Source organism: Dromaius novaehollandiae, chromosome 8 (assembly GCF_036370855.1).
Source record: "Dromaius novaehollandiae isolate bDroNov1 chromosome 8, bDroNov1.hap1, whole genome shotgun sequence".
NCBI classification, from domain to species: domain Eukaryota; kingdom Metazoa; phylum Chordata; class Aves; order Casuariiformes; family Dromaiidae; genus Dromaius; species Dromaius novaehollandiae.
Window position 1 is genome coordinate 40,211,154 of NC_088105.1, and position 27,764 is coordinate 40,238,917.

The 27,764-nt window shown below is 43.8% G+C and overlaps 1 protein-coding gene across 3 annotated transcripts in view; it reads left to right on the forward strand.

Moving 5' to 3' along the window:
• Positions 1-27,764, forward strand: part of CACHD1 (cache domain containing 1) — a 105,890-nt gene that overhangs the window by 24,820 nt on the left and 53,306 nt on the right. For 2 of the 3 annotated variants that reach the window (XM_026111583.2, XM_026111584.2), the window contains exons 2-3: positions 11,261-11,323; positions 20,285-20,433. In XM_026111583.2, coding sequence (XP_025967368.2) covers positions 11,261-11,323; positions 20,285-20,433 — 212 coding nt within the window. Of the gene's footprint in view, positions 1-11,038; positions 11,120-11,260; positions 11,324-20,284; positions 20,434-27,764 lie in introns of those variants that run through there. The other variant, XM_064516314.1, reaches the window with a different exon arrangement.

Below are 27,764 nucleotides of genomic sequence, written 5' to 3' on the forward strand. Positions count from 1 at the left end.
ATTTAGACAAAGTTGGACATAAATTGGGGTTTAAAAAATGGTCAAATAATTCTCTTCTACTTTGAAACAGAAATTGTTTTAATTGAGTTCATTTACCAGGAGCAGTGGAGCTCGCTTTATAAATTGTAGATGTTTGAGAGGAAAAAGCAGCTTACAATAATATTTACAGAAGGAATGAAAAACAGTAATTGCCTCTGTTATTGTTTTAATTTTTACAATGTGTGTGTACGTGCGTCCTCTTTGATCCTCTCTAACAGATATGACACCAGCTGGCAGTGACGACATATCAAAAAGGAGTTAATGCTGCTGTTATAAATTTCCTGGTTTTCTTGTTTTACTTCTTGAAAATCTGGTTCCTTCCAATTTAACTTGCTTTTTTTTATAGTGGAAATCTGTTCCCAAATTCTGCTGTTTGCTCCCCGTTCCTCTTGCCCTTGCAGCATTGGGCTATGTTGATCATGAGTTGCAAGATAGTGCAAGAGTGCAGGATCCTGGGACTGTGCTTGTAGGTTTGTAGCCATTATCTGGCACTTTTTAAATCTGTTTTTCAGGTTGCAAAACATAAGTTTAATGACAGTCAATTCTAGATTTTCATTCTGTCCTCTACAGCTCGGCTAGTACAATTCTCAGCTTAGTCTATTGTCATCCTCTCTGGGCTTTAAAGGCTGCGCCAGGAAAAAACAGTACAAAACGGAGAAAAACTTGGTGCTATCTTAAGGAAAAATATGGCCTGATTTTAAACATCATAAAAAGCCTTTTCTTTTTCTCTTTCCTTTTTCCTTGGCTTTTCATCTCTTTTGCATAGTGATTTTTTTGTGTGCATGTTTTCTTACATTTTTTCAGTTATAACGTAGGCAGTATTAGAAGTCCAGTGTTTCCAAAAATGCTGAGTTTTCCAACCAAAGTTGAGTTGTGTGGCAGGTAAGCTTGCTAACCATATCGCAAGTTTGGATACTGATACAACTCATGAAAAACTCAAACTTGCATTGCCTGCAAGAATATCCACAAGAGTTTGTGCTTAGATGTCAAATCGCTGCATCTGTTTAAGTGAAATAGATAATTGTGCATAACCGCATGCTGTTAAGGTAACGTGAACTTTCTGGTGTTCTTCCTACGTAGAAGCAGGCACATGCGCAATATCTTAGACGTGCATGTTGGGGAGAGCCGGCATAGAAATGGAAAAAGAGGTGTGCCAGAGAGCTGTCTTTCTCCTTTTCTGTTAAGACGACTTTCTTTGTAGAAACAAAATACAGCCACTAAAAAGCTGAACGTGAGGAACTGCTTTTGGTCACAGCCAAGGCCGTGTGGGCCTGGCCAGAGCAGGTCGCTCAGGTTGTGTCTTGCCCGGGACTCCACGGTATCTGTAGGGAGACCCAGCTCTCCCCATCCACGGTCAAGGACGTGGTGTCCCACCCTCGGCCTGCCGCCTGCTCAGTTTATGAAACGAGGAGGATACAAGAAAAAGGGCCGTTCTTGCTCCCTGGGGCTTGCTGTAGAAGTCCCCTGGATGGCCCAGGGAGCTGTGGCCTGAGCGGGGCTCCGCTGCTGAAGGCTCTGCAGCACGTTTCGCTCTTCTTCAGTACTTTCCCTCATTTAAACCCAAGTTTTCTCTCCCTTTTCTGTGTTGGAAGCAACTCTGCTCTTGATTAACACTGGAGTTTTTGTTTGTCTGTTTTTTTTTTTTTTTACTCTCCCCTTTCATGTAAATGATGTCTTGTGAATTTGCTTGCTTTTTTTCCTTTTTAATGAGAAGAACAAATGCTTGCATTCATGCGCAAGTTGCTTTGAAGTGCTGCAGGAATTCAATTCGTGAGCGTCTCTTATTCAATTTTTAATCTTTTGTCAACAGATAGCATCTAATGGCTCTGCTCTTTCCAGATGACTGTGTGTATTTTCTGCGGGTTGCTCTGCCACCTCCTACGCTCGGAGACACCGAGTTGAACGCAAGGAGGAAGCGCTCGGGGGCCCGGGCTCGCTGAGCGGTGGTGGTGCGGGCGGCCGTGACTCCTGCCGCGCCGCAGCCCTGCAGAAGAACCAGGACAAAGTAGCTCCAGGACTAACTAGGACTTTTCCTTGCCGTCCCCGCTGCGGAGCAGGCTGTCGCCCACTCGGCTGCACCGGCCTCGCACAAGCGCCTTGGAAGTGGGTCGGCAGTTTCCTCTAGAAATGGGCATCTTTGGTACTCGCATCCATACTTTTTCCTCCTCCAGGATACAGAGTGTTTACTTCTGTTGTAGGTCTGCTTAATTTTGTTGATAGTATCAGACAGTCTTCTGGCTCACGAAACAACCGAAGGGGGGAAAATTGTCAGATGAATAATCTGTTAGCGTGCTGACTCGCCGAGCTCGTTCCATCCCTGCTTTGGGAACAAAAAGAGAAAACTGGCGTTCCTGATGCTGGCTGATGGGTAGTTTTGGGTTCGATAGCACCGAAGTGAAATGCCATTGCCTAAAGCTCACGGAGAATACCAGGGAGGTCAAATTTCCCCTTCAGAAAGAGCAGAAAATTAAACTGTGCACAAAAATAAACTTAACGATCTCTCAAGCTCGTATTTTTCTGCTTTTGAAAAATATGAAGATTAACAGCTTGTGCACCATTTTCGTGTGGGGAGGTCACAGCAGTGGGACTGGTGCTGTGCCTTGCTGGGGCTAGCTCCCAAGGGGGTAGGAAGGGCCCCGGGGCTGCTGCGAGGAGCCGGGGGAAAGCTGGGCAGGGAGGGAGCACAGGTTCCTGAGCTTCAGTGCAGTCCTCGCCGTTTTACACCCGAGAGACGGCGTGCCTCGACGCCGGTACCCAGCGTGCCAGCGGTACCCAACGTGCAAGCACAAGGACTGGTCTGCTTGTGTTGGAGCATCAAGCTTAAATGTTGCACAGGGCGGAAATTCAGCAATTATTTTCAAATAACCTTAAAACCAGTTTAGAGAGGATGATGAAGATAAGTAAGATAATGCAAAGTGTTTGTCGTCTTCAGTTAATTTTTTATTTCTTCTTTTAAAACTTAATTGAAAAATTGAACTTTTTTAAGAACAAACACATCTTTAGAGAACAACTTCCAAGTGCAAAGGATTCCTCCGCTCCCTTCGTCTCCAGAAAGGAAGGCTGCAGAAGACTGAATCGGGAAAAACAAGGCAAACGAGGTGCTTAAGCAGATCTTAAAACTCTTGTACTTTTTAATATAAGTAGCAGTATAATGTGAGAGTGCTCTTGGACACTGGCTCATGCAGGAAGATGCTTTTATACAGACCGTCTGTTTCAAGTTATTGCTCTCACATGTTGTTTTTCTCTCGGAAAGAATGTCGGTGCCGTGCTTGGAAGCGGATGAGAGCGGAGCGGGGCATGTTTCCGAAGCTGAGAGCTTCCACCCCTCTGCATCGAGGCGGTACGGGGCGGTTCGTGTTGAGATGTACTGCAGCAGCAGAACGGGAAGGCTGTTGCGGCGGTATTTGACGTCTATGTTGATGATTCTTGCTGAGAGATCCTGAAAAATGAGACGCTTGGACATGTAAAGCAAACACTGCTGTAATTACATTAGCATCAGCCCATTCGTTTTATGCGCAGAAGTTTAACGCGATGACTTACGATCATAAATTCTCATGTTTAAGCTTGTCATTTGGGGATTTTTTCTGTTTTTAGTGGATCTTTTCTTAATCCGTCACTCTAGCCTCGATATTTCTGCGATGCAGCATTTGTCTGAAACCAAACAACTTCTGCCTTGGTTGTGCTGAACGGAAAAGAAAATCACGTGCTCTCAGGGTTTGAGGCTTTTTTTTTCTCTTTCCTTGACTTCACTGTAAGATTATGCAGTCCTGGCTGGAATGTTACTCTGCTGAAGATTTTTGCTGCATATTTGGTGTATATTGAGTTAATGACCAAAGTGGAGAAGCACAGCAATTAGACTAAAATGATATAACTTTTGGCTATAGGACTGCATCTATTTACATGTTTAATTCTGCTGCTTAAATATTTCATCGTTCTTCCTTAGTCTTTTTTGACACTAGCTTAAAAAACAAACCAAAAAATGGAGTCCAGAGATGTCTGAGTAGAATCAAATTTCAGTTTAATTCTTTCCTGATAAATGCTTTAATTAAAATCAGTGGACATGGAGTAAAGGGGAGCTCTGCGAGGCTGGGGCAGGTGACGATGGAGTCAATAAGAGAGAATGACAAACTGGAACTATTTTTTAAAATTCTGACATCGCAGCCTAGAGGTAATTCGGTATTATCATTCAAGTGGTGGGCACAGCATCAAGGCAAACGCTGTCTAAGAAGGAAGAGGTCTTTTCAAGAAGGAATAAAGTGCCCCAAGATACTGAGGGAGATTTAGTCGAAAGATTTCAGACAACTGACAAAATGCACCGAGTTGGAAAACGAATAATCAAAAAATCCCAAACTAATGCTGATGGAATACTATTGTTTAGATTATTTTACCTTAAGATAACATATAGAAATGTGTCAGGATTCTGCAGACGGTTGACCTGTGTGTGCAGAAGCAGGCTCGTGCGGGTAGGTGCCATGGCAAACTCCTGGCCTCGTGTCTCTGGATCATCTCAGACGTGCACTGGAGACGACCAGCATCCCGGGGAAGAGCGGGCAGCTCCTCTGCACAGGCCGTTCTTTCGTGCAAGCGTTTTCCTTTCGCCGAGACTCCCAGGAAAGGAGACAACTAGAACTTCTTTTGGCCACTAGCCCATTTAGATATATGATAACAAGCCCATTGGCGGTCATTAAATCCCTCGCTGAGATGGCTGAAAGTCACCATCCTATTCATGGATCAGACAGGTAGTAATTTTTTTTTTTAAGCTCTCGGAGTGCAGAACTTGGAACTCAAAGACAACATTTTCCTGTATTTACTTTGCTATGGGTTGCTCTGCTGTCTTCAACTATGGCTGCTTATGGAATATTAATCTATTTTAAGTATACTGTAAATATGAAGAAATCCATATAAATATTTTAAGTTTTACATCCTATGGGCTAGAACAAGGGATAGGTGTAGGGAAAAAAAAAATCCAATCCTATTGAGAAGACCATCTGCTTTTTATTTTAAGGCTGGGTAACATAACTTTCCTTTTCTGAAATACTACCATACACATTGTCAGGAGTATAACTGTAGTCAAGTTACGTTGGCTAAATGAATAATCTTTTTAACATGTGGAACTAATTTTCTGAGGGTATTTTACCCTCTCGCGCTCTTTTCCTCCCTCTTCTCTGGGCCCTTAAAAAAGAGGGAAAATCTGCTGGGTTCTTGATTGCATTTTTGGCAGTTACTCAGTTTTCCCTTGGTTTTCTCTTCTTGTAAATGCCTGAGGTTTTCCAAGGAAACGCATTTGTAAGACTCGTGCTCTGGTCCGACTGTTTGCTTTCAAGGAACGTTGTACCTACTTACCACCTGCGGTTCCGCCTACAACTTCTGAGGCCCTCGGAAAGGCCTGTACCTCCCACGGTCCAGTGATGCTAGATAAATTATAAATACTCTGAGAAGCTTTCTACCATCAGAACGAAGATCAAACCTGAATACCCGCTGTCCGGAGGTGCCGTTCGAGCTCTTGCTGTTGAACAAAATGTTCTGCCCCAGCGGTGGCCGTGGAGAGAGGGCAGCACAGCCGCGGTCGGCCAGCCCGGAGCAGGGCAGGATCGCCAAAATCAGAGCATTCACCCATCTCTCCTCCCGCGGCTGCTTCCAAAGGCTGCACGTAATGCTCGGGTATCATAACAGGAGCTTGATTCGTAAATAGCCAGTTGGTAAACCAGCCTCATTAAGATAGGAAAATTGTGGAGAGGTGATGCTTTTCTGCTTAAAATGTTCTGTAATGTTGGGGAATGCATAGAGCCGTGAAGGGTTGTGCGTGTGCCTGTATCTCTGTATAGGTGTCTGCACGCGCGTGCACACACACGTATCTTGGGTGCCAGAAGGTTCTGTGTTCAGTTGCGTGTGGCAAAGCTGTGTCTGAGAATCTCAGTCGGTCCTCAAAACTGGATTTTTTCCACAAATTCCTCCCCATTTCAACAAACCTGGTGTGAAGTTAGCATGCAAAATAAGCAAAACCATTTAAATGAAGATGCCAAGGGAGTGTTTCAGGTGATGATGTGGTTTTACTGCAGCAAGGTAGCTCAGTGAGCATAAAATAATTGTGCCTGTGAGTAACAAGCTGGCGTGGGAGCAGACAGCGTTCTCGCACCGAGTCTGGGAGATGTGAAGTGCAGAGGAATGCAATTCCCACGTGGAAAGCAAACGCTGGTGTCGGACGCTGACCCCAACATGCTGTTTGCTTAGGTACAACCTGGTATATTGTGCTGTAATTTTGCATTATAATAATTATCATAAAAATTATCATAAAAATACTCAAAGTAATTCCTTTGTCTGAAGACCAATACAGACATTCTGGAGAATAAGCTGAGGCCGAGAATAGTTAAAAGTTAAAAAGGATGGTGGGAGATACCAGATGCATCCGAAGCATCTGTTGCACGTTGTTGCTGAGTTAAAGCAAACCATTTTGATACCAGCCGCACATAAGGTATTGATGCAGCCGGCGACGTGAGGGATTGCCTTTAACTTTCCAGGCAAAAAGAGCCATTTTGCAGCTCGGTTAACTGGCAGTGGTCCCTGCAAGAGTTTGAAGCGAGAGCTACAGCCAGGCCTCTGAACTCAAAGCAAGAAGCTTTAACTGCTTTGTAGTTATATGCTGGGAGGTGAGTCAAAACGCAAAGATGAGGCTAATTGTTCTCCTGTCCTGACAATTACTGTGCAGATTTCCTGCATTTGCAGGGAGCTGTATTGCATTCTTCTCTTCTTCCATACAGTTTATTTCCTCAAAATAGGAGAAGTGTTGATCACCAGGCACTTTCTTAAGGTTTCAAATACACCTGTGTGCGTTTGAAGCTAAGTGGCACGAAATGCAAGAGGGTGTGAGGTGCACAGCAGGTGAAGACAGGGCTGTAGGCTGCTCCCTGTTAAAGGCAGGGGATAAAATCCTGCAGGATTCCCACTGATTTAAATAAGAATGAACGTTTCACCCGGAGAGTTTTTGGTGTTTGGAAAAGCCATTTCAGGTTATGGCTCTGTCTTTTGTCTGCCAGTCAAAACCGGGACCCTTACCCTGCTGCGTAGCTGTTCGCTTTGTCTGCACCATGAATGCGACGCCGCGTTCAGATGAAATTCCTTAGGCTCGGTAGAGACAGGGTGGCGATCCTCGGCAGAGCTGGGGGGCACCAAATTACTGCCCATGAGGGAGATGTGCTGGAGGGGAGCAGGATATGTGGCAGGGAGGATGCTCGGAGAACAAAATCAAAAAAAAAAAAAAAAAAAAGGAACTGAAAAAAGAAATTTTAAGTAGATGATGCTAGATGACCTGGGGTAGGATAGCAGAATTTGTAAGTTGTATGAGTCTTTAAACTTCTTTATTTTTATTTAAAATGCTGCTCTTCTAATAGCCACCACCTCCGGGCTCAGCGTAGCGACTGAGCTCTGGCTCCCGCGGAAACACTGACCTGCCTTTAGCTTGTGAGCTCTCTGATTTCTTTGCATCTCTGATAAGGATATTTGTTGATGCTTGACAAATAATATAACAAAACATGTTTATTAGTTAAATCCTTCTTGCTTCTTCCCCTCCATTCCCCGAAACCACTGAACCTGCCTGCCCCTGGCTTAGGCAGGGCCTGTAGTGCTGGGCTGCTGTCTGACTGATCTTGCTGTGTCTTCCTCCAATTCACTTTAATTATCTTTAATATGTATTGTAAATTCCTAGAGGAAAAGATGAAGCATGTCCTTGATCTCATGGGAACCCACTATTTAATGTTGCTCGGTTTTAGGAAATGGTAACAAAACATAATGTGATATGGTTTCAGGCACTGCAAAAATAAACCCCAGAAAAGCCACAGGTTTCCCTCAAAACAATCTGTTTCTGCAAGCTGCATCATATAGAGCATTTGTCATATATTTGCTCACCACTTCTTAAAACCTTTAAAATAAGGAACAGACCCTGGTTAGTTGCTGCCTGGAGTTAAAAGTACTGCAGTCCTGCCTGGGTAATGCGGCTTGTGTTTGACACACATACAATTTTCTATTGATGTTTTTTTGCATGCTTTTCTAATACTGTTCTTTTTTCAAATAGGACAGGTGAGAGTAGTCTACATCCAAAAGTTGCTGGAAAAAAGTTTATTAGTGGCAGTTCGGAAGGCTAGAAAGGACGACTTCTCAGGAGCCAGCTAGAATCACAACGCAGATAAGTAGAGAAGAAAGGAAGAATAATTTATACGTTCGATTAGGGGATGTTGCAATTATCTTAAAAGTCCTTTCGTCTCTCCTGGTCCGTTTGCGGTGGTGCCTCTGGTAGATGCTGCTGCGGCCTCGGCCCGTGTCCCTCTGCCTTGGACTCCTTCCTACAAGGAGGTGTCCTGCCTTCGGTGACCTCCCCAAGTGCCACCGCCGAGCTGCGCCTGGGGAGGCACCGGCACGGGAGGGCTGCCTGCGGGACCCCGGCCTCGCGCCCCCTCCTTCATTCCCAGTTTACACCCTTTATCACATATTTGCTTTGCAACTCAAAGCTGAATGTGAGGCAGACCCAGCTGCACTGAAATGCAAATCCTGAAATTCAGATCTTGAAACGTGGTTTGGAATTTATGTTGGAAAACAAAAATTGATAGTTGTGTTGGTTTTTTAAGTGAGAAGCTTCATGGAAACCAAGCCGTTGGATGAGTTGAAATCCGTTCTTTGCCCACACAGCCGCGTTAGAAGGTGCACAGCGGGGATGTGGCCTGACTTTGAAACAGCTGTTCTCAAATCCTTTAAAATCCCTACCAGGGAAAGGAATAGGAGAAGCCTGATGTGGTTAATTCGTGCCCCAGATGGACCTTATGTCAGGAAGGCAAAAAACACTCGGGCTTTTTCCTGAAGAAGGGAGCTTACTGGGGAGGGATGCAGGGAGGGAACCTAGTAGTGTATAAAAGTTGTGTGTGTGTGTTATAGTAGAGTGTGTGTGTGTGTATATATATATATATAAAAAATATATAAGTAATGGCTAGTGTAGAGAACATAGTTTTATTTTCTGCAATGCTACAAGAGCAAAGCTGCTTGGGGTTTAAACGTGGTAGGTTTAGAAACTTGAGAATTCCTCAGAAGAGGATTTTTTTTTCCATGCAGTTCAGCAAGATTCAACAAGAAACTGAATATTTATAAAGGTGATGATAATCCAGCTTAAAATAGTTGGTAACTGCAAGAGGGCACAACCTGATGTTTCGCGACGGCAGGCGACGTGCGATCCCGAGGCGTCAGGGACAGTCCCAGCAGCGTGGATGACTTTGTCTGGTCCAGGCCAGCGCGGTTGGAGGAGAAGATGGGGCTGAGCTGGAGCTCGGCCCTGCGGCACGGCAGCGGTCCCGGCCCAGCAGCACCATCCGGGCAGCGGCAAGCAGCTACGGCAAACCCGCTCGAACGGGCATCTCCTTAAACCTCGCCTAAGTGTCCTGCTGGAGCGCGCTGAGCCCGCTGCCATCTGTTAAGCAGATTCAATTAAACAGCGAGGGGTGGGAAGGATATAGCGCAGATGCTAATGTGCTGTGCGAGCTCCAACGAGCAAGTTCGCTTAAATATTTAGACTATTTTTGTAAAGTTGTGGAGCTTATTTACTCCTCGTCTGGGAGGTTCCTTTGACTTCGTTTGGAAGTTATCACTTAGCACTGCTTTTCTACTTAAAAAGTTAGACGACGTGGAGTGCAAATGTTGACTTGCGCCTTGCATATGTATTAAAAAGAATAGCGGGTAGGGAATTGTTAGAAAATGTTCACGGAGCTTTGATTTTTGCTCTTGGGGGAGAGTAACGAAATTTTCTCAATTCCTGAAATTTCTCTGAAATTTCTCTGAAATTATCTCAATGCAGTGGGGAGGTAGTAAAATGCTCCTGGTCGTTATTTTGGAAGTTGGTAAGCGCAGCTCTGTGTTAAAGGCCTGGAGGAAGGGGTCAGCCTCGGACGCGGGCAGGCGGCTCCTTTCCCAGCGGCTGACGGACCGTTTCCTTCTCGTCCCTTTTGATGTCTGGAGGCTAAATGCCGCGTGGAGAGAAAAATTCAATTCATTTAAAACATTCTGCATCAAAATGACATGCTTTAATGTATTTTTCTTCTGATGTTTAAATTATCTTTTCATCTCGCGGGGAGGGGGGACGTGTTTGTAGTTGAAGTACCCAGGCAGAACTTTAAACAAAGGTCTGGGAGAAGAGGAAGTCTCGATGTATGGACAGCTTTTAAGAGCAGTTGCCTTTTTTTTCCTCCTCGGCTCTCCGAGACTTGTAAACTGAGGAGATTTATAGCTGCCCTTCCAGATGCTCCTTTAGAGTTAAGAGTTTGCATTTCTGAAATTCCTGACATCCTCAGGAGGGGAGGCGATAAGGGCAAGCGATGATCCTGAGCGGAGCGAGCCGAAGGGCTCTGCAGGCTGCCGCTGCCAGGGGTGTCTGCCTATACCCTTGCGGGGGGAAATTAGCTAAACCCGCGCTAGAAGAGCTCTCGATGACTAAAGATATCAAACCATATTTAGCTGAAGTCTTTAGGAATTGCAGTTGTAACTGCTAATAATTTGGATAGCAGTCCCTCTCCCTCTCGGACGGGCTCCCTGTGCCCTCGTTCCTGTAGCATGTACCGACAACCTGCATCTCTTACGGGTTTGGGCTGCTTTTTCCTGCAAAGTGCATGGTGCGTTTCTGGTTGCAAATGCCAGTGTGTGCAAGGAAGTATCAGCATTTTCATAGGGACCTGCCAGAAAAACGATTTCAGCCTCCCTGTTAAAATTCTTGCTTTGATCAAGGGTGCTTGCTGTAGGGCGAAGAAGCAGCCACTCGATTTCTTATGAACCCTATAGCTCTTCTTGCCCTCCTGGCTGGGAGAGTTGGAAACAACCTGTACTTCAAAAAATAATTCCGTTAAGTTAAACGTTTAGTGTTAGAGAACAGTCATAGTTTGCAGGCGCGGTGCCTTTTTCATGTGCAGCATTTTTATTGCGTTTTATGTCAGTTTGATAAGTTAGCAGGTGTTTTGAAAATACTGTTGTGTGTTTACCTTCGAAAATGCAAACCACCCTCCCGTGTAGATACAGGAACAGGAATTGCTTCCATAAACTTGATTACCCGCAGGTAAATCTGACACCTTAGACCCCCCAAGCGAAACCTTCCTCCTCTGCCACAGGCTTCTTCCCCTGTGCGCACTTTGAAACTGCTTTATAGTGGTGGCTGTAACAAAATGTCTCTTACGCATCCTTTCTGCTTTTGTTTCAGAGGATATTCAACTCCTTCGTGTACACGGAAAAAATATCCAATGGAGAAAGCGAAGTCCAGCAGGTAAGCCTGAACCCCCTCCTCGTGTGCTGCTACCCGCTGAATGCGGGCGAAAGGGCTGTTTTGTTGTGCCTTAAAAGCACGCAGCCAGTCTGGGGATTGCACTTCTGGCTGTGCTTTCTCCGCACTTCCAGCACACAGCAACTGAGACAGCAGCAAGTGGAAGAAGGATTATATCAGCTATGCTTACGTGTTTAGCAGGTTTGTGTTTGCGTGGAAAGGCATGAGTGTCCTGCTGGGACAGTTTCCTATTAGGGCTTTTTGCTACTCTGTGCAGCTTTTCTTAAGGGAGCAAACTAGAAAATATTCTGAGGAAAATGCACTCTTCAATTTAACATTAAGGCAGTGTATCTTTTAACGCACAGGCTATTTGCATTTTAGTACTTGTAAATGCATTTGGAAAATTAATTTTGGATAAATTTTTAGGCAGGTCAAATAAGATTTAACATCCTCTTTAGGAAATTAAAGTACTAATAGCGTTTTCTCACAACTTCATCGTCATGGTAAATGTGATCTGTTGTGCTAGAAGGGACAAAAATTGTCCTGTATAGGCAGCCTGGAGGCTGGAACAAAGAACTGGCTTTTCATCCCCGTTTAAGCATGGGCTCATTTATACAACGTCAGCAAGTAACCTGACCTCCTTCGACCCCTATCAAACCAGTTTTAATGTTGGGTAAAAACAAGAGTGCCTCAGAGCGGAGTTCTCCTGGGGGAAGCGAATAGCTCCCAGCCGCGCAGGTAGCTTGGGTTGTGCATGAGCTGCTGTGGGGTGTTTTCAGGAGCATATCAGTACTTTGCATGCGTGGGTGCATTAAAACTAGAAATGTATGTAAGCAAATTAGCACTCTTAAGTTATGTTTATGTTTACGATAAAATATTAAAACTACCAGGCAAACCTTTTTTTCCAAAGGAAAAGTCAAAGCAGAGATGAGTCAAATGGGATTCTGCATTCCCATACAATGCACTTAAGCTTTGGGCAAGCTTGCATTTGAGAGCAGGGCTCAGCTCCTTTTCTATTTCAAAAGATATCTGGTAGCTTCTGATAGGATTATGATCAATGCAGGAATTAAGCTAATTTGCAGAAAATAGAATAGTACAGGAAAAAGTTCAGCAACTCTAGGTTTTTGTTAAATGAAAGGGTACAGGTCTTTGGTGTGGAATTCTTATCCTGTACTGGCATTAATTAGAAGTGTGTAATAATGTCAACGCGTAACTTTGAGTGTAATATCATGTGATTAATCACCTAGGGTTGAAATTAGATTTTTTGATTGAAATCTTAAAAATTTTAGGTTAATCTCTTGTGTGCGTTACAGTAAAATTGAAAAGGTTTGTTTAGGGGGAAAAAAAGTGGGAGTGTGTGCTTCACCTTTGGTATGGCTTGCATGGGGTCTCTTATTTTTTTTGATGTGATAGAGATGTGTTTGGGAAGCACCAGAGGAAACTAGACCAAAGCATTAATTCTGGTAAAGTACCCTATTTCTGATATTAAACCTTGCTTGACCCTGCGGATAATAGTGTCCAAACCCAGTAACAGTTTTGCTTTACAGGAGTTTTTCCCAGCTTTGGTCAGTGGAGGTATTAGATCCTAGGGGTTTTTTTAAGCATGCTCTTTCTCTGGATTCGGCTTGCCATAGGAGCAGGTTCCTGCTTTTGAATCACCCAGCTCTCAGTTGAGAAGATCACCTATAGTACAGGAGTAAAAAATTGTTGTCATGCATGTTAAATAAGAGAGGAAGACGGTCTCAGTGTGGTGCAACTAAGCAAAAAATCAGAAAAGCTGTTTTATGAGGGAGCGTAGAGATTGGGGATGCCCAAGCTAGGGTGCTGGGTGAGGGATCCGCTTCGTGGGAAGGCAGCAAGCTGCTGCTTCCCCTTGAGCGTTGGTAACGCCCAAGGCTGGGTGCACCAAAATGATGACAGATGAGAAGTTTGGGGAGGAGATTGCTTTAATATGCATAGTATTAGAGCCCAAAGTACCTCTACAGTCTACCTTAAGGAGACTTTTGTATCTGTGTGAGCGTGCGCAGGTGTGTGAGCTCGTGTGCGGAGCGCTGCAGAACGATCGCTGCCATGTGAGCTTAGCTTAAACCTGAGCCTTTCCTGACATCTAAAAAGGAGGGTTCACTGGCTTCGACTTAGAGATAGGGTAATGTTTCTCACAAGTATTTCTGGGTGGTCTGCACACCACAAAAGAGCCATGTGGGCTAGATTATATGTATCAGATGGCTTTTGAAAGCCAGAAGTGTTTGGGGGAAACTAAGAAACTGAATTAAAACTTCTTTGAAGTCTTAACTGTAGATTCTCCACTTAAAATACATTGCTTGTTTCCCAGTCACAGATGTACACGCTCACTCTAAGTAGATATAAATAACTGTCTGAACATTATAGGTAGTGTGATGAATCCTTAGCTGTCAGAAGAGAAAAACGAGGCCCCGGCAAAGCATAATTACAGTGGTTAAAAGCTCGACAGTGAAGTGGATGGAAGAGTAATTGAGCACTTCTGTTTCATTAATAACTAGGTCTTTTAGCCCTAATGAATCACAAGCAGAATAACTGGAGTTTTATGAGCAAGAGTAGTACTTCCAACTGGATCATCTTGAACAAATGCAAACAAATGTAAGCAAATTAAATCCCCTGTCGCTCATTCCTGGCTTTGTCATTCATTAACATTTTCTTAGCAACTGATTCCCGAAGGCAATTACTTATGGTTTTATGTCAGCTGGGACTTTTTTCTGGCAGACCACTAAATTGTGTGGGGATTTTTTTTTTCCTGTATGTACCAAACTGTAAATAATGATTTTCAGTTTGTTGAGAAAGTGCAAAACTACAGCTGTTGGCCTTCGGGCCTAACAATTTGATATGCTTGGCTTTCTTCATGCCACACAAGGAGTGCCTTACCTTTTGGCGTTCAAATAGTTAAACTCTTGAAGTCTGGAGCTATCTGTTAAAAAGAATAGTAATTCTATATAACCCTTTTCACTTTGAAGAATTTATTAAAAATTAGAGGATAATTACTGAAAATAATCTGAATCCCTTTCCCGTAAGTTATTTACTTATTGTATGCGAGTTCTCTGCTATTAAAATGTTAGTAGTATGAACCAGGGATATAGATAAGTTGGAAAATGGTTAGTTTGAGTAAGGGCAGTCTAGGTTTGCAGTTGTAAAGGAAGTCAGCATATATTCAGCATTATGTCAGGCGTCTAGTTTCTGATAGCGTAGCGGGTAGGAGACTGGAATGCAAAGAGGAAGGGGGGAGGTGATGCAGCCTTGAACAGCAGCGTGTTTGCTAGCATCGTACAGAAAAGTGCGATACCTTGCACACCGGCAGGGACCTTAGAGCATAGCAGCGACTGTTGGTAAAAATCGGAGTATCTGTTCCAAACCGATCTGCTGAGCGGATGCTCCTGCTGCACACTGTGTCTGTCTGTGGTGTAGATTATCCCACTATCAAGCTGGGTTATTGTTTTAGCTGTGCTGATAAATAAGATCGAAAATATGTTTACGTTTAACATGAATCCTTTTCTAGGTTGACTGTAAAGCCGAAAAGGTGTGGTGTTTCATTTTCAGGTTTTCCTGTAGTGTCGGCCATGTTTCTCTATCTTCTTTTCTGTCCCTAATGGTACAACAAATGCCCAAACTCAGATCAGAAAATGCTAGGATTTCCCCCCCCTCTTCCCCCCCCCCCCCCCCCCAAATTCAGGTAATTTCTTCTACTTAGTGTTTGAAGTAGTGTTTCAGTGCCTCACGCTCAAAGGTGACCTCTGCTTTCTTAACCAGGCCCGTCCACTCGGGCTTTTTCTGGCTCTGACTTGTATTTCTGATGTCTTGCTGTAAATTCAGCTTAGCCTGACTGAGACTGGCTTTTCCATTCCCCCCCCCCCCCCCCACCTTGTGTTTCTGCTGGTGGTCCCAGTACAGCACCAGTCTCCAGGTTGCTCATGGACTGGAAGCTAAGGGTGATCGTTGACTCCTACCTCTGTCTTCAAGTTCAGCCACTTGAAGGCAGCTTTCGGAAGTGTTTCTTAGGAGGATGTTGTAAAATTGTGGTTGTGGCAAACACCGATTTCTCCAAATCGCGTCCATGTGGAAATGCTGCTTTTTCCCCATGCAGTGGAAAATGATATCTTTGCCTACAAACGCCTGACATTCATTCCCACTTTATGCTCCCACTGAAGAAACTAAACTGGTGGATTCTGATCGGTAATGAAGCCTCAGAATCGCTGGGTTGTTGCATCATTTGTAAAACGTTTGGTTTGCTTTGCTGTTCTTCAGTCGCAACGGAGCCAGGCTGTGCTGGACTTTGCTTCTGGGAGTTTCTTCATCGCTGCTGTGTGCCGCTCATGGTGCTTGCTGCTGCTTGCTGCCGTAATCCTTCTGGATCCTGCAGGACTTGCCCACAGCTTGGGTGGGACTTGGTCGATAGTACAGCGCTGCTTCCCAGCCTGCTGCAGAGCCAGACCTCTGCTGTTGTGGTTATGTTCCTTTGCTTGCTCCGTTACCAATTGCCAGGTGATGAAATTACTTCCTCCTTCTCAGAGCTTTAGCTATTCCATATTTCTCCTTGTCTTCCCTTGCCAGTTAATTTGCATTCTGTTTTTTAATAAGCTGTGGGAAAGGACACAGCGATCTATAACATGTTTTGCTTTTTGCATATTCATTGCTAAGGCCAGCATCGCTTCGGATGCCGATTGCACGCAAGCTTTCCGTCTGTTTTCAGGGAATGTACTCGTTATAAAAATAATTAATGAAATGCTAGTTAAAACTGAGGAGCTGCTTTGCAGTCACACTAACGAAAGGACTCCTCATCGCTTGAATTCTTCTCTTTTTAAATCAAGATGGGATATCTTTCTAAAAGTACCCTGTACCTCAGTCTGAAGGTACAGGCTTGGTGCAGAAATGGTTCCGTTCTTGACCTCTGCGGTGACCTTCAGACAAGGCTATCAAAAGCCTTTTTGGCTTTAAAATGTCAGTACCTATGAAAGGGGTTAATGCACTTGCTTCCTGGCCCTGATGCAGGGTGCCGGGTGAGGGACAGCCACTAAGAGCTCCCTTGTCCTTTTGGCTAGTGACTTGTCCCCTGTCACCCAAAGTATGGCTGCTCTTCGCATACACAGTGTCCCAGAAGCAATACGTCGGCATGCTGAAAGACCCAGATTTTACTGCTAAGCGTGACATTTCCCTAACTGTAAAACATGATATGCTCACGTGCTGTTGAGTTTTATGTCAGTTAATCGTGAGCCCTGCGATGAAAGGCAATGTGTGGTGTGTTTAACTTGTTCCCAGAATGATTGTTGCCCTTTCTTTCATTTTTGTTATGGACCACTTTTGAAATGAGTTTTTCCTTAGAGAGACCCTTGAAAAGCCTTGCCAAAATCCTTCGGAGACTGGAAGCCTCAAATGAGCGTTGATCTTCATAAAGCAATGCAGAGTGAAAAGTGATTTCCTGCATCTTGATTAAATGATAAGAATATGAAAGGCTTGAATGTGTAATCATGTGGGTGTGCAGAACCCCCTCGTGATCCTGAAGTCCTTTCTGGAGACCAAAGTCCCTGGTGGCCTCGGGGCCACCCTGGGTCTGTGGAGAAGCAGATGAGTAATAAGTCTGTTAGAAAATTTCTGGAATAAGAATTTGTGGATCCGCAGTATCATTAACTTGTGATATGGTGGGGAAATACACGATAGGTAAGTCTGACGGAGGTGCTTTTGATCCAAATCCTTCTGACTCCCAAAAGGAGTTTAAAAATGAAAATACCAGCTGAGCTCTTCAGTACATAAGCAACGCTCGCCCAGGAGCCCGGCTGCGGTAATCCCCGGGTGCAAGTCCGCTCTCATCCACACCTGCCAGCCTCATTGATACGTATTTTCTATACGCTCTTGATAACATTAAAACTATCTTGGTGTTTGAGATGCAGCCAGAGATAAAACTTACTCTGAGCTTTACCTCCCCTCACTCCTCCCTAGCAAAGGAAGACTTCAGAGCTGTGGATGAGAGAAGCTTTAAAGAAGGCTCGAGGGAGGTATGCAGATGGGCAAAATGGCTCTGGGACCATGCGAGAAGCGCACTGATGGTGGGATGAAAGGTTGTCAGTGGAGACGGGACAACTGAAGTGCGTTACCCATGGGCACGTTGTAATGGAAACGGGTGTTTCCATCCAACCTGTCAATATGTGCTGTGCCTGATCCGGGACATTGCTTTCTGTTATGCCTCTAAAATATTTTAACTGGCTGCATTAGAATGGTTGCATGGTTAAATGCTCTGCCCTTCTGTAATTCCTGCTTGCTTGCTTTCTGTGCATTTGAATTTGTTTTATCTATTTATTTATTTTTTAATGTGGCTTTGATCTTGCATCCTTCAGTATGCAGCAGCTGTCTGGCTCTGGGCAGGTCTACGCCTATGTTAAAGGCAGGCAGGGCACACACAGAAAAACAGTAAGTGATATTTTGGTGCAAGATTTTCTTAGAAAAACAGCTGATTTGAGACTGCACCTTTTATTCTGCAACTGTCTAGCAACCAACTGCATTGTTTTGCAGACCGATTAATGCGTCTGAGCTGACGGGGTGTGTGTATGTGTGCACGTGCGTGCGTGGGCATGCAAGGGATAGGTAAGTTTGGAAGTCTGTATTATTTTTGCTGTTATTTTAATCACTAAGAACTAGAGTGATGATTCACTATTCTGAGTTTTAGGAAGTTTTGCACTCCAGTGAAACCCAAGAGCGGAATAAAATTAAGGGTTTTTTGTTTGGGGGTTTTTTAGGCTTAATCCAAATTATATTTTGGGATTTGACAGATTAGAACCATTTGGTTTTTAATAATTTTTCAGCTGGTTGGTGTGTTACTCCTAGGTTCTTAACATGGTGTACATGTTATAATCAATTTTCAGGGGAAAACTGCTTTTGGATCTTCTTGCCACGGGTACTTTGCATTGACTGAAGTGTTGGATCCCTTTAAAAAATGATATAATGACTTTGAGTCATTTAGAGGTTTTTAGATGGGGGATGCAGGGTAAGTGCTAAGATTTGCTTTTTATCGATTTGAGGTACAGGCTGTTCTGCAAATGGCTGTGTCAGATCTCCCGGGAAAGGAGAGAGGGAAGGGTTTGAGGGGTGCAGGGTGCTTTTCTTGCATGGCCGGCAGTGGGTAGCTCATCGATACCTACTTCTCATCTCGTACAGTGTTCGTTTAGCGGCGAAAAGCAGGGCTTCCAGGCAAGAGCGCTTTTGCTCAGATACTCTGGGTTAGTTTTATTACTGCTAAGGAAGATCATGTGGTCTTTTTCTTCAGCAAATGTGAACTTTTTGTGATTTCAGATAGGGAAACTAAGCAAGAAGCATATAGATCGAAGTATCTGGTTTAAGCAAGGTTTAAGCACAGATGCTTTATTTGCCCAAACTGAGATCCCAAATTTGTGGCCATGAGATTTAAATGCTTGAGTCTAGGAAATTTGGCTTGTGTGACCTGCAGAAGACTACGCTTTTCAGGGTCCCGCTTAAGCCACTGCGGAACAGTCAGGCAAAAAGAAAGTTAACGCGAATGTAGGCAAGAGGGAACGCTGCCCAGCAGCTTGTAATGGAGCGATTTAATAGCGTTGGGTGCCCGACGCGGGGGAGGCCATCAGTAGTCCTCTGGTGTCTCAGCCATAAATCATTCTGCAAAACCAATTAGGTATAATTCTGCGAGTCGTTTGCACAGCGTTCCCTTAAAAACGCCGCTCCTAGGAGACCTGTAATTGAGGCGTAGCATTTGCTGGGGACAATGGAGGCAAAGCCGTTGCTGTTATCGGCGTGGGCCGCGTTATCCGCGTAAGGGGGTAAATCACGATGAAACGTCCTGTTAATAATAGTTAGGAAAGATATTTGTCAGCGCGGGCGATCCGAAACACCCCACTGCGTTTCCCGGAGCACGGACGCGGCGGTGCTGCGTAGGCCCTTGCTCCGGAGCTTCTGCGGCCGGGATGGAAGAGCCTGGAGCAGAGCAAGGACCGGTGCTATGAATTCGAGAGGTGACTTCGGCTCTGCAGATGCTCGCTGAGATGCAGAATGGGATATTTCTGAGTGTTCAGGATCAGCCTATGCCTGATCCGTTTCCTTGATTCCTCCCTCCGAAGGAAAGACTAGGATCGAAAGTCTCACTGGATGTTTCTCGTAAAACCTGATGCTTCCCGGTAACTGTGTCTGCTGTCACGTTTGCTCCAAGAGCAGCCACGGCGTAACCTCTAAGCCTTGTCCGGGCTTAGCAGGGGCTGCCTTGGTCAGAGGGAGCTCGGGCATCGAAAAGCTTGCCAAAAAAATCTCACCTGGGTGAGGGCTGTTGTTTTTGTCTATCATAACATCAGTTACAGATTTTTCTTTTTGCTGGTTTTTGACATTTGTAGTTAAACCGCTGTAGCTCATGGCCACAGTCAACTCCTGGATGAGTAAAGAAGATAAGGTGGCAGATGCTCGGCTAGCCGTCCCTGATGCTCACCGGGAAGCAAGGGGAGGCAGAAGGGAAAGGATACAGGCTGGGAGGGCTCCTTCCGCCCCCCGTGCGATGAGGAGCAGGTTTCCTTTCCCTCACAGCCTTATCATGCCTTACAAGACCATCGTGGGTGCGAACCTGAGCGGTGAGAGCAGTCGCGTGGTTATGGGTCACCTCAAGGTGCGAGTTCTTGGTGGAAGGAGGTTGGATGTAACGGGAATTTCCCTGTTCGTTTGGGCACAGCTCAATGTGCAAACACCCCTTGCTAGATGGCAAATGTGTTTTATCCTATCGTATATTCTGCTTTCTGGGGCCAGTCTTACTAATTATTTGACTTCACAGTGGCTTCAGTCAGCAAAATGGAAGTACAGTGAGCGAGGCAGACAACCGTCATCTTTAATATATGCCGTTTTTCCTTTTCGTTCAAGTTTGTTAATATGGAAGGTGATAATACAAAGAGACAGACCCAAGTTTCATCTTTTCCTCTTTTTTTCCCCTCTTTCCAGTTGGCAAAAAAGATTCGTGAGAAGTTTAACCGTTACTTGGATGTCGTGAACCGTAACAAACAAGTGGTGGAAGCGTCGTACACTGCTCATCTGACATCGCCCCTGACTGCGATCCAGGACTGCTGCACTATTCCCCCCTCTATGATGGAGTAAGTTTAAATGCTGAAATTGCTTATGCTGCCGGTTAATGTGTGTGTGTGGGGGGGGGGGACAAAAAAGATGAAAGTATTTCTTTTGCAGAAAAGCTTGTCTCTTCTGCTTTTCTGGTAACGTTGAAAAAGAGGAAAGATCGTATTCCAGCGGCTTCACTCTTCTATTATATTTCTATTAAGCACGTGTTTAATGAGGAGCTCTAAGCAAGGACTAGGACTCAGCTGTGATGGGCTGTCAATTAAAACAAAAAGAAAAAAAGACTGTTCAACCCTTAATTGCAGGGAGTTGTCTTTTATACAGAATAAATCTGATAGTGTCTCAATGAACAGCTACTATCTGGGATATAATTTAGCCTGAATAAATCTTCTGAAGCTGACGGTCACGAGTTGGTCAGTTCATCACATGGTAAAAATATTGCATTACAGCTTAATCATGTCGACATGTTGCTGTTTGGTATACAGAGAGATTTACAGAAATTGGATACGCTGCTTGGAACCTGTGTGTGTTCGTTTTCAGTTTGTTTTTTTTTTAGATGCAGAAGTTTTGAGTAGTCCAAATCCAGGCAGTTTTCTTTCATTATGTTGTATTATGCTGCGTAGCTATAGAAACCTCTGTTTTTCCTTGTAATATGGAAGGTCTGATCTTTCTAATAACAGTGTAATAATTTCTTTTAAACGATGCACTTCCATATGCACTGGAAAAGAGAAGTAACTTTCTTTTTGTTTATTATAAAATGCAAACCACGATTTCAATTTATGTCCATTGTTTATATCTCAGTCTAACTTTACCTTCTCTCTAAAATATTGTTTATGTGGGTAATAAATATTGAAAGCATTTTCTGCAATCTAACTTTGTAAGACAGCTCTGCTCTTGATGAGAGCATTCTTCATCTTTCTGAAGTTCTACATTAACCTTTGTTCATACACGGATTTAAAGTATTCACTGCATTCAGATATGTGGCATGAATTTGTGTCTGGGGAGAAAGGCGACTAGGTTGTTTTGTATTTCTTTTGACTGATTGGCACAAAAGCAAAAATCTCGGTGGGGTTAGGGCTCGGGTGGCTCCAGAGTCACCGCTACCTTGCTGCCCAGTTGTGCATATGGGGTAAATTTAGCATCTTGGTGCAGTTCCTCCTGTGCAAGGTGCCCACATCAAAACACTCGTGTGTGTGGTGCTAAAGGAGCAGGTTTTTGGCAGCGTAACTGGAGGTCACCGCTGGCACAGCCTCCGGGTGAGTTTTCTGCCTACGGACCTCCTCCTGTGGGCTCTGCAATGTGCTTATCATTGCTGACTTCCTTGGTTTGATGATATTAGCTCCTGCTGCCGTTTCGGTCGTTCTCCTCTTCTGCCTCTCCTGCCTGTTGCTCTTCCTCTTGTTTTTCTCCCCTATACGGCATCTCCCAGTCCCTTTTTCTGGGAAATTCCCCATTTCTTTTAAAATTGTCAGGGGGGAAGAAGAAGCTAATGTTGATGTTTAAGGTCTGCTATTCGATACACCCGTGCTGAAGAGGAAGGTGGAAAAGTTCACCCCGACAGAGACACTTGCTACAGACTTTGGGTTTGGAAAGCCAGGAAGGGAGCACAACTCCCTCCTCTACTTAGTGTCAGCTACGTCCAAACCTTTGCTAGTCTCTCTGTCCCTCCTGAAAGGTCAGATTGACTTTTAATGAAAAGCTTAAAATGAGAGTTTTCTTTTTAAGCAGAAGCTTTACACAGCAGTTGGAAGGATACTTGCTAGCCTGCATCGCTGTCTGTCCCTCTTGGACCCTGGGGCAGGAACGCGGCAGGGGAGAGCGTCTGTGCGGGCAGGCATTTCAAACTCGTACAGGGGGGTTTTGTCCCTCCAAAGAGGAGAAACATGGACTGAAGTTCTTGGACAGAAAATACTAAAAGTTAGGAAACCTAAATTAACGGTCTGATTTTCTCAGAAGTGCTGGCCTACAAGTAACTGTTGTTGATCCTTGGAAAGTCGAACATGGATTCAGGAATTACTTCAAAACCATAGACACAGGTATCTCCCAGCCGGATATTGTGATCATATTTTGAAGATTACTGATTTACTTGAACTCTTTGACCTTTGGTTTTCAGACTAACTCGGTGCAGATGTGAGGAGGTGGGTGCTCGCGAGCAGGGAAGCCGGCTCGGCTTTTGCTGGGAACAGCCTGTCCCTGAGCCCGAGAAGATGAGCGCTGGCGTTAGGCCCCCATGCTAGTGTTACAGCAACAATAATTAGGATACTTCATTTGGTTTAAAGTGTTAATTGGCTGGGTATAGGGGAGATGACACTGGAGAAGACACTCATTTGCTTGTGCTATTTGCAGTTTTTAGGAGATTGTTTTAGACTGTAACTTGAGAATTTGTGTCCTTGTGTGTCCTTAAGGCTATTGTTTTTATTTCAAGAGAGCTGGGAAGTATGGGTTACAACTGACCGCCTTAACCCTATATGTTCTTTCCACGGGTGTAGAGAGGTGCTTTGTCCTGTAGCCCCTTTCCCTCCGGTAAATGCTTGGTGCGAGAGCAGTGGCAAAAGCATGCTGTCTCCAGGTGGAGTTAAAGGCCCCTTCCATGGTATTTAAGGCTTTTTATCCCAAGGCTCTCAGCCTCCAAATGCACAGTGATGTTTGTAAATTTGGTGGCATTTCACATCACCAGGTGATTTCTCTGTGCAACATGTTTAAGCTGGTTTTGGAAAAACCATGTGGGAAGGTATTCACATGGTCTGTTAGCTTGATTTTGCTGTGATCCTGTGTAGCAGCCAAAGTCACAGAAAAGCTCCTGTACCGAAGCTCTTTCGTCGTTAAGACGCCAAAATATTAGATGCTCTTTCACAAAAGATATGTTGCTTAAAACTCTCCTATTTTTGTTCCTGCTGGTCATGAAAAAAAAAACCTGAGCATTTGGACTGAAGTAGAAAAACTCCTAAAATGTCACATGTATTATTTAGAGGCATACTATGACCCAGAAACATGAGAAAGCATAACTGTTATGGTTCTGTTGGGAAGCAGTACCCAAAATTATTAGAGCGTTGTAATTTAAAGTATTTCTCTGCACATTTTTCCTTCAGTCCTCCTATCTGCGTTTGTTTTATAGGTTTATTACCATGGCATTTTGATAGCTGTTACAGAAAGTTTGAATGAAGTGGACATGATGAACTTGTGTAGAAAAAGGTTTTTTTTTTTAATTTAAAGGGGTTTTTTTTAATGGCTTAGTTTTTATTTGTTGTTACCAAAATTATTAAAGTTTGGCCTTGCCTTTGCTTGTGTTTAACTTGAAAATCTGAGCATTGACTCAAAGTCTGTTTGCAGTGTTGCTCAAGATAAACCGTGAGAATACTGCACCCAGTGCCTATAAATAAATGATGTGAAACAGGACTTACCAAACAGGACCTGGAGTCTAAAATGAACTTGGCATTTAAGTTGCTCCTTTAGTCGAGTAGTGAGATATGACAAGGGTAACAATATTTGTTTTATTGCCATTATGTAGTGTTTGGTTTCGCAATGAAGAGTCCAAATGATTAACTTGTGTAGTTACTGTGCGTGGTGGAGTTTTAAGCAAGCAGCTGCCTTAAGCTGTTGTTAACCTCTGTCCTAGCTCAAGATTTTTTTAGAGCAGTCATGATAAGTTTTATTGGAAAACTGCTTCATTTCTCTTTGGATTTGCAAGCCATGACCATGGCAACTACAATTTTGTAGATTTTTCATTATTAATTCCTAGCATATTGCAATGAAATGAAAATATTTTTGCCACCTATTCCCGCCTTCCCAATGATCTAAGTGCAGCCGAGGGCTGTTCGTACCTGGTAGTATCCGCAACAGCCACGGTAGACCAGAGCTTGCACTATTTCTGTGGAATGGATGTGGAACAGAATTGAAAATGTAGTATGTCTCTTAAAAGCGTGTCATAGTGCTAGATACGTGCTAATTTTGAATTAAAATTAACCATTTAACTGTGCTCTCAGTTGCTATATTCTAGCACCTTATGGTGAGCTAACTAGCGTATTTGGTATTAATCACACATTTTTCTCCCTACCGAGGTAACTTTGTACAGTGGAACTAACTTGCTTTGCAAAGTAGTGAAAATAAATAAATTAGAATATGCAAAATCAGTTCAATGAGGCAATGCAGTCAGTGACAATTGGGCAATTTGGGCAAATGATGCTCCCAAAGGCCTTAATTCAACAAACATTTAATCATATGCTCGTGCTCATCCTGCTTACCAAGGCATTTAAGCATGTGCTCACATAAATGGGAGTTAATCATATGCTTAAGTATATACATAAGTACTGCTAAATACAGGTGGACTGCTAAATTGGTGCAGCAGAGCAGGGGATACATGTTTTCCTTTGGTTTTTGTTGTTCTTTGCTTGTGATACAGCTGTTTGCATTTTCAATTCTGCTTAATCAAGGTTTGGAAATGGAAAAAGCACGGTGACAGTGGAGGAAGGGACAATGTTTGAACAGAGCATCCAAAGAGTTTAGCTTTCGGAAGCAGATGGGACTAAAATCTGATATCCGTGCAGGCCTCCAGACTGTGTCTGTGTCCCTGGGGTCAGCTAGAGCCGTGTCCCCGTTCCCAAAGCGTCGGGAAGGCACCCAAAGCGGCAGCGAGGAGGCAGCCTGCGCGGATGCCGCTGCAGCCGACCGGCGTCTGCTCTGGGCACTTAGCAAAACGGGTAGGTAAACTGATGGGAGATAAGGAAAACGGACGGCAAAAGTGGCATGCCTCTCCTAATCCTTGAAGAAATCCCTGCTGGCCAAACAGGGCTTTCTGTTTCCGCGCTAGTAGAGGCTGCCGAAGAAGCCATGAAAAGCAGATTTCATGCAAACACCAGACATGCAGTATCAGGACAGAAGCGGGTGGCCCTTTACAGAACAATGTTTTAATGAATTTATCAAAAGTACTGAGCACCTGCAGCTTCCCCTCAATTCATGGGGAGCTTGCGGGGTACCTGCTGGCTGTGAAAAGTGCCCAAATAGGGATTTAAGAAACGTGTTTTGGGGAAACAGGGTTGGAAGCATGAGCTTTCCATGCGGTTGTAATTTTACAAGCCTGTGTTGTCTGACCTCCGAGTTACAATCCAAATAGTTTTCTTCATTTAAAAAAAACCTGCTGTTCAACAGGTGGCAACGCTTAGAGCAAACATGATTAATATTGAATATTTGCAGAAGACGGAAGACCAAAAGGCGAGCGCGATAACGTGTGTGGTGTTTGAGTATCCCGCACCTAGCAGGGATTTGGTGTGCCTTTCCCGGAGCAGCTGCCTCCCGCAGCAGGCTTTCACGGGCTGCGGTATGTAGTTCCCATTTTGCCAGGTCCATTAAAGTTACCTTCACACGTCAAGTGCATGTGAAGGTGCAGTTTGCATGAGTGTCCTTCACTGAGCTGGTGCCACGGCGGTGGCTTTTGTGGCCCAAAATGGCCCTGCAGAGCTGCGGAAAGGTGCATTTCGCTGTTTGCTTTTATAGAAAATTGTCACAAGTTTCCGAAAGACGGGCGTTTCAAAGTGCGTTATTTCTGGTGTCAGGCTTTTGCTTCTGCTGCTAATGTGTGTTTTGAAGCTGCTTGAAACCCGTTTTTGTTCTTTAGTTAACCGTGCTGGTAAGAGGTTAAGGAATGCTTTTATCTAAATTTGCCAAAAGAGATGGAATGGAGAAATATTTGTTAGTATAACAGACTACTTGACAATTTGGCGTTGCAAACATTACTACAGGTATTTACCCAAGGGAGTTTACAAACCTATTTTTGAAAATCATTTACTCCCTGACTGTGATACTGCCTTCAGAAGTGGCCCGTTCTCTTCTTCTTTTTAAACAGATGGTTAAATATTTGCTAATGCAGTTCAGTTTTATCGCAGCTCTTTCCATGTTTATCCTTCCTCTCGGAGCAGTTAAGTGGGAGATAACAGCAGTCCCATTCAGTTCCTCGGGTTGCTCCAGTATCTTAAGAGCTGCACTTCCAACGGAGAAATGGGTGGGCAAAACTGGGTGGGATTTAAGATGTTTGCCGTGCTTAGGGGATAGCTTTTCCTTGCGTTTATTTTTAAAAACCTTCATACGCACATTGTCTTTCCAGCGCTCTTTAAATATTTGGCTTCTATGTACCTAAGTATTTATAAATAAAATCTATGATCAAGAACACGTGTTTAGTTGAGAAGGAAATGCCAAATTTTCAATGTACTTATGTAATTTCACTTGCATACTAAAATCATTTTTAAATTTATATAAACATAAAATGAGGGGAAAGAAACAAGTCTGAAAACAGTGAGAACCCCTCAGCAGATATTCAAATGTCATTTTTAGACACCGTGCCCTTATTTTTTCCTAAACTGAAACTGTTCAGAAGTTGATTTACACTTTAAATTCAGGCCGAGCGAAATCCAATTGGAGCTCACTCGAACGCTGTTTTGATGTAAGATTCAAAGCTTCTGCAAATATATTTTATCTTCTACGTTTGCTGATCTCCTGCTTGTAAATCCTGTTGAAGGAGAATAAAAATGAGTGCAGCCTGATGGGAATTAAATGTCTGAAGTTCAAAGCAGTTTGCACATCAGAGCAAACGTCAGTCAAGCGAACATCTTGCAAGCTAGGCAGGGAGCGCGCTTCTCCGTGGGGAGGAGATCAAAGGGGGAGTCGCAGCTCTGTTTTCTCCCTCGGGATGCAGTTTCGATCAGTTGTTCATTAAAGTGAATCCAGAAGGAGGGCTTTTTTTTTTAGAGACAGAGAAAGGGGGATGGGGGTGAATGTTACTTTTCTTAAAACTGAATTTCAGCCCATTTTGTTTGTTGCTGTTTAAGTTAAAAAAAAAAAAAAAAAAAGATTACATGCAAAAATACAGGGGTCTCTTATTTTCTGGTAAGGATTTTGGAGGACTTTGAGCCTTGGTTGTGGTACTGTCATGTAGAACCTTTTGGGCCAAATTCAAGAGCTGCTCAGCCATCTCTTCTATTGGGTTTGCCCACATCATAGCCTCAGCTGGCAGAGGTGGAGGATACGGTTAAAAACCAAGTCTCCTTCGTACACAGCAGGAGAAGTGATCAATGCTTGTCTGCAAATCTTAAAATCTTAAAAATTTTGTTTTATCACTTCCAAAGTAGATGATGTGAAGGTTTGTGCAGTTTGTTACTTCTATAGAAAATGCGCAGTGTAGAAAAACATATCACAGGACTTGCAAAAATATTTGTTACAGCCAAGAAAACAAGTGTTTACTGTAAACTCTCCATTGCAATGTTGAGGCTTTTAATTTTAAACATTGCTTTACTGGTGAAGATTGCTAAATTGTTTAATAATGCATTCTTAATTGGAATGACTTAAAGGAATCCAAAATAAT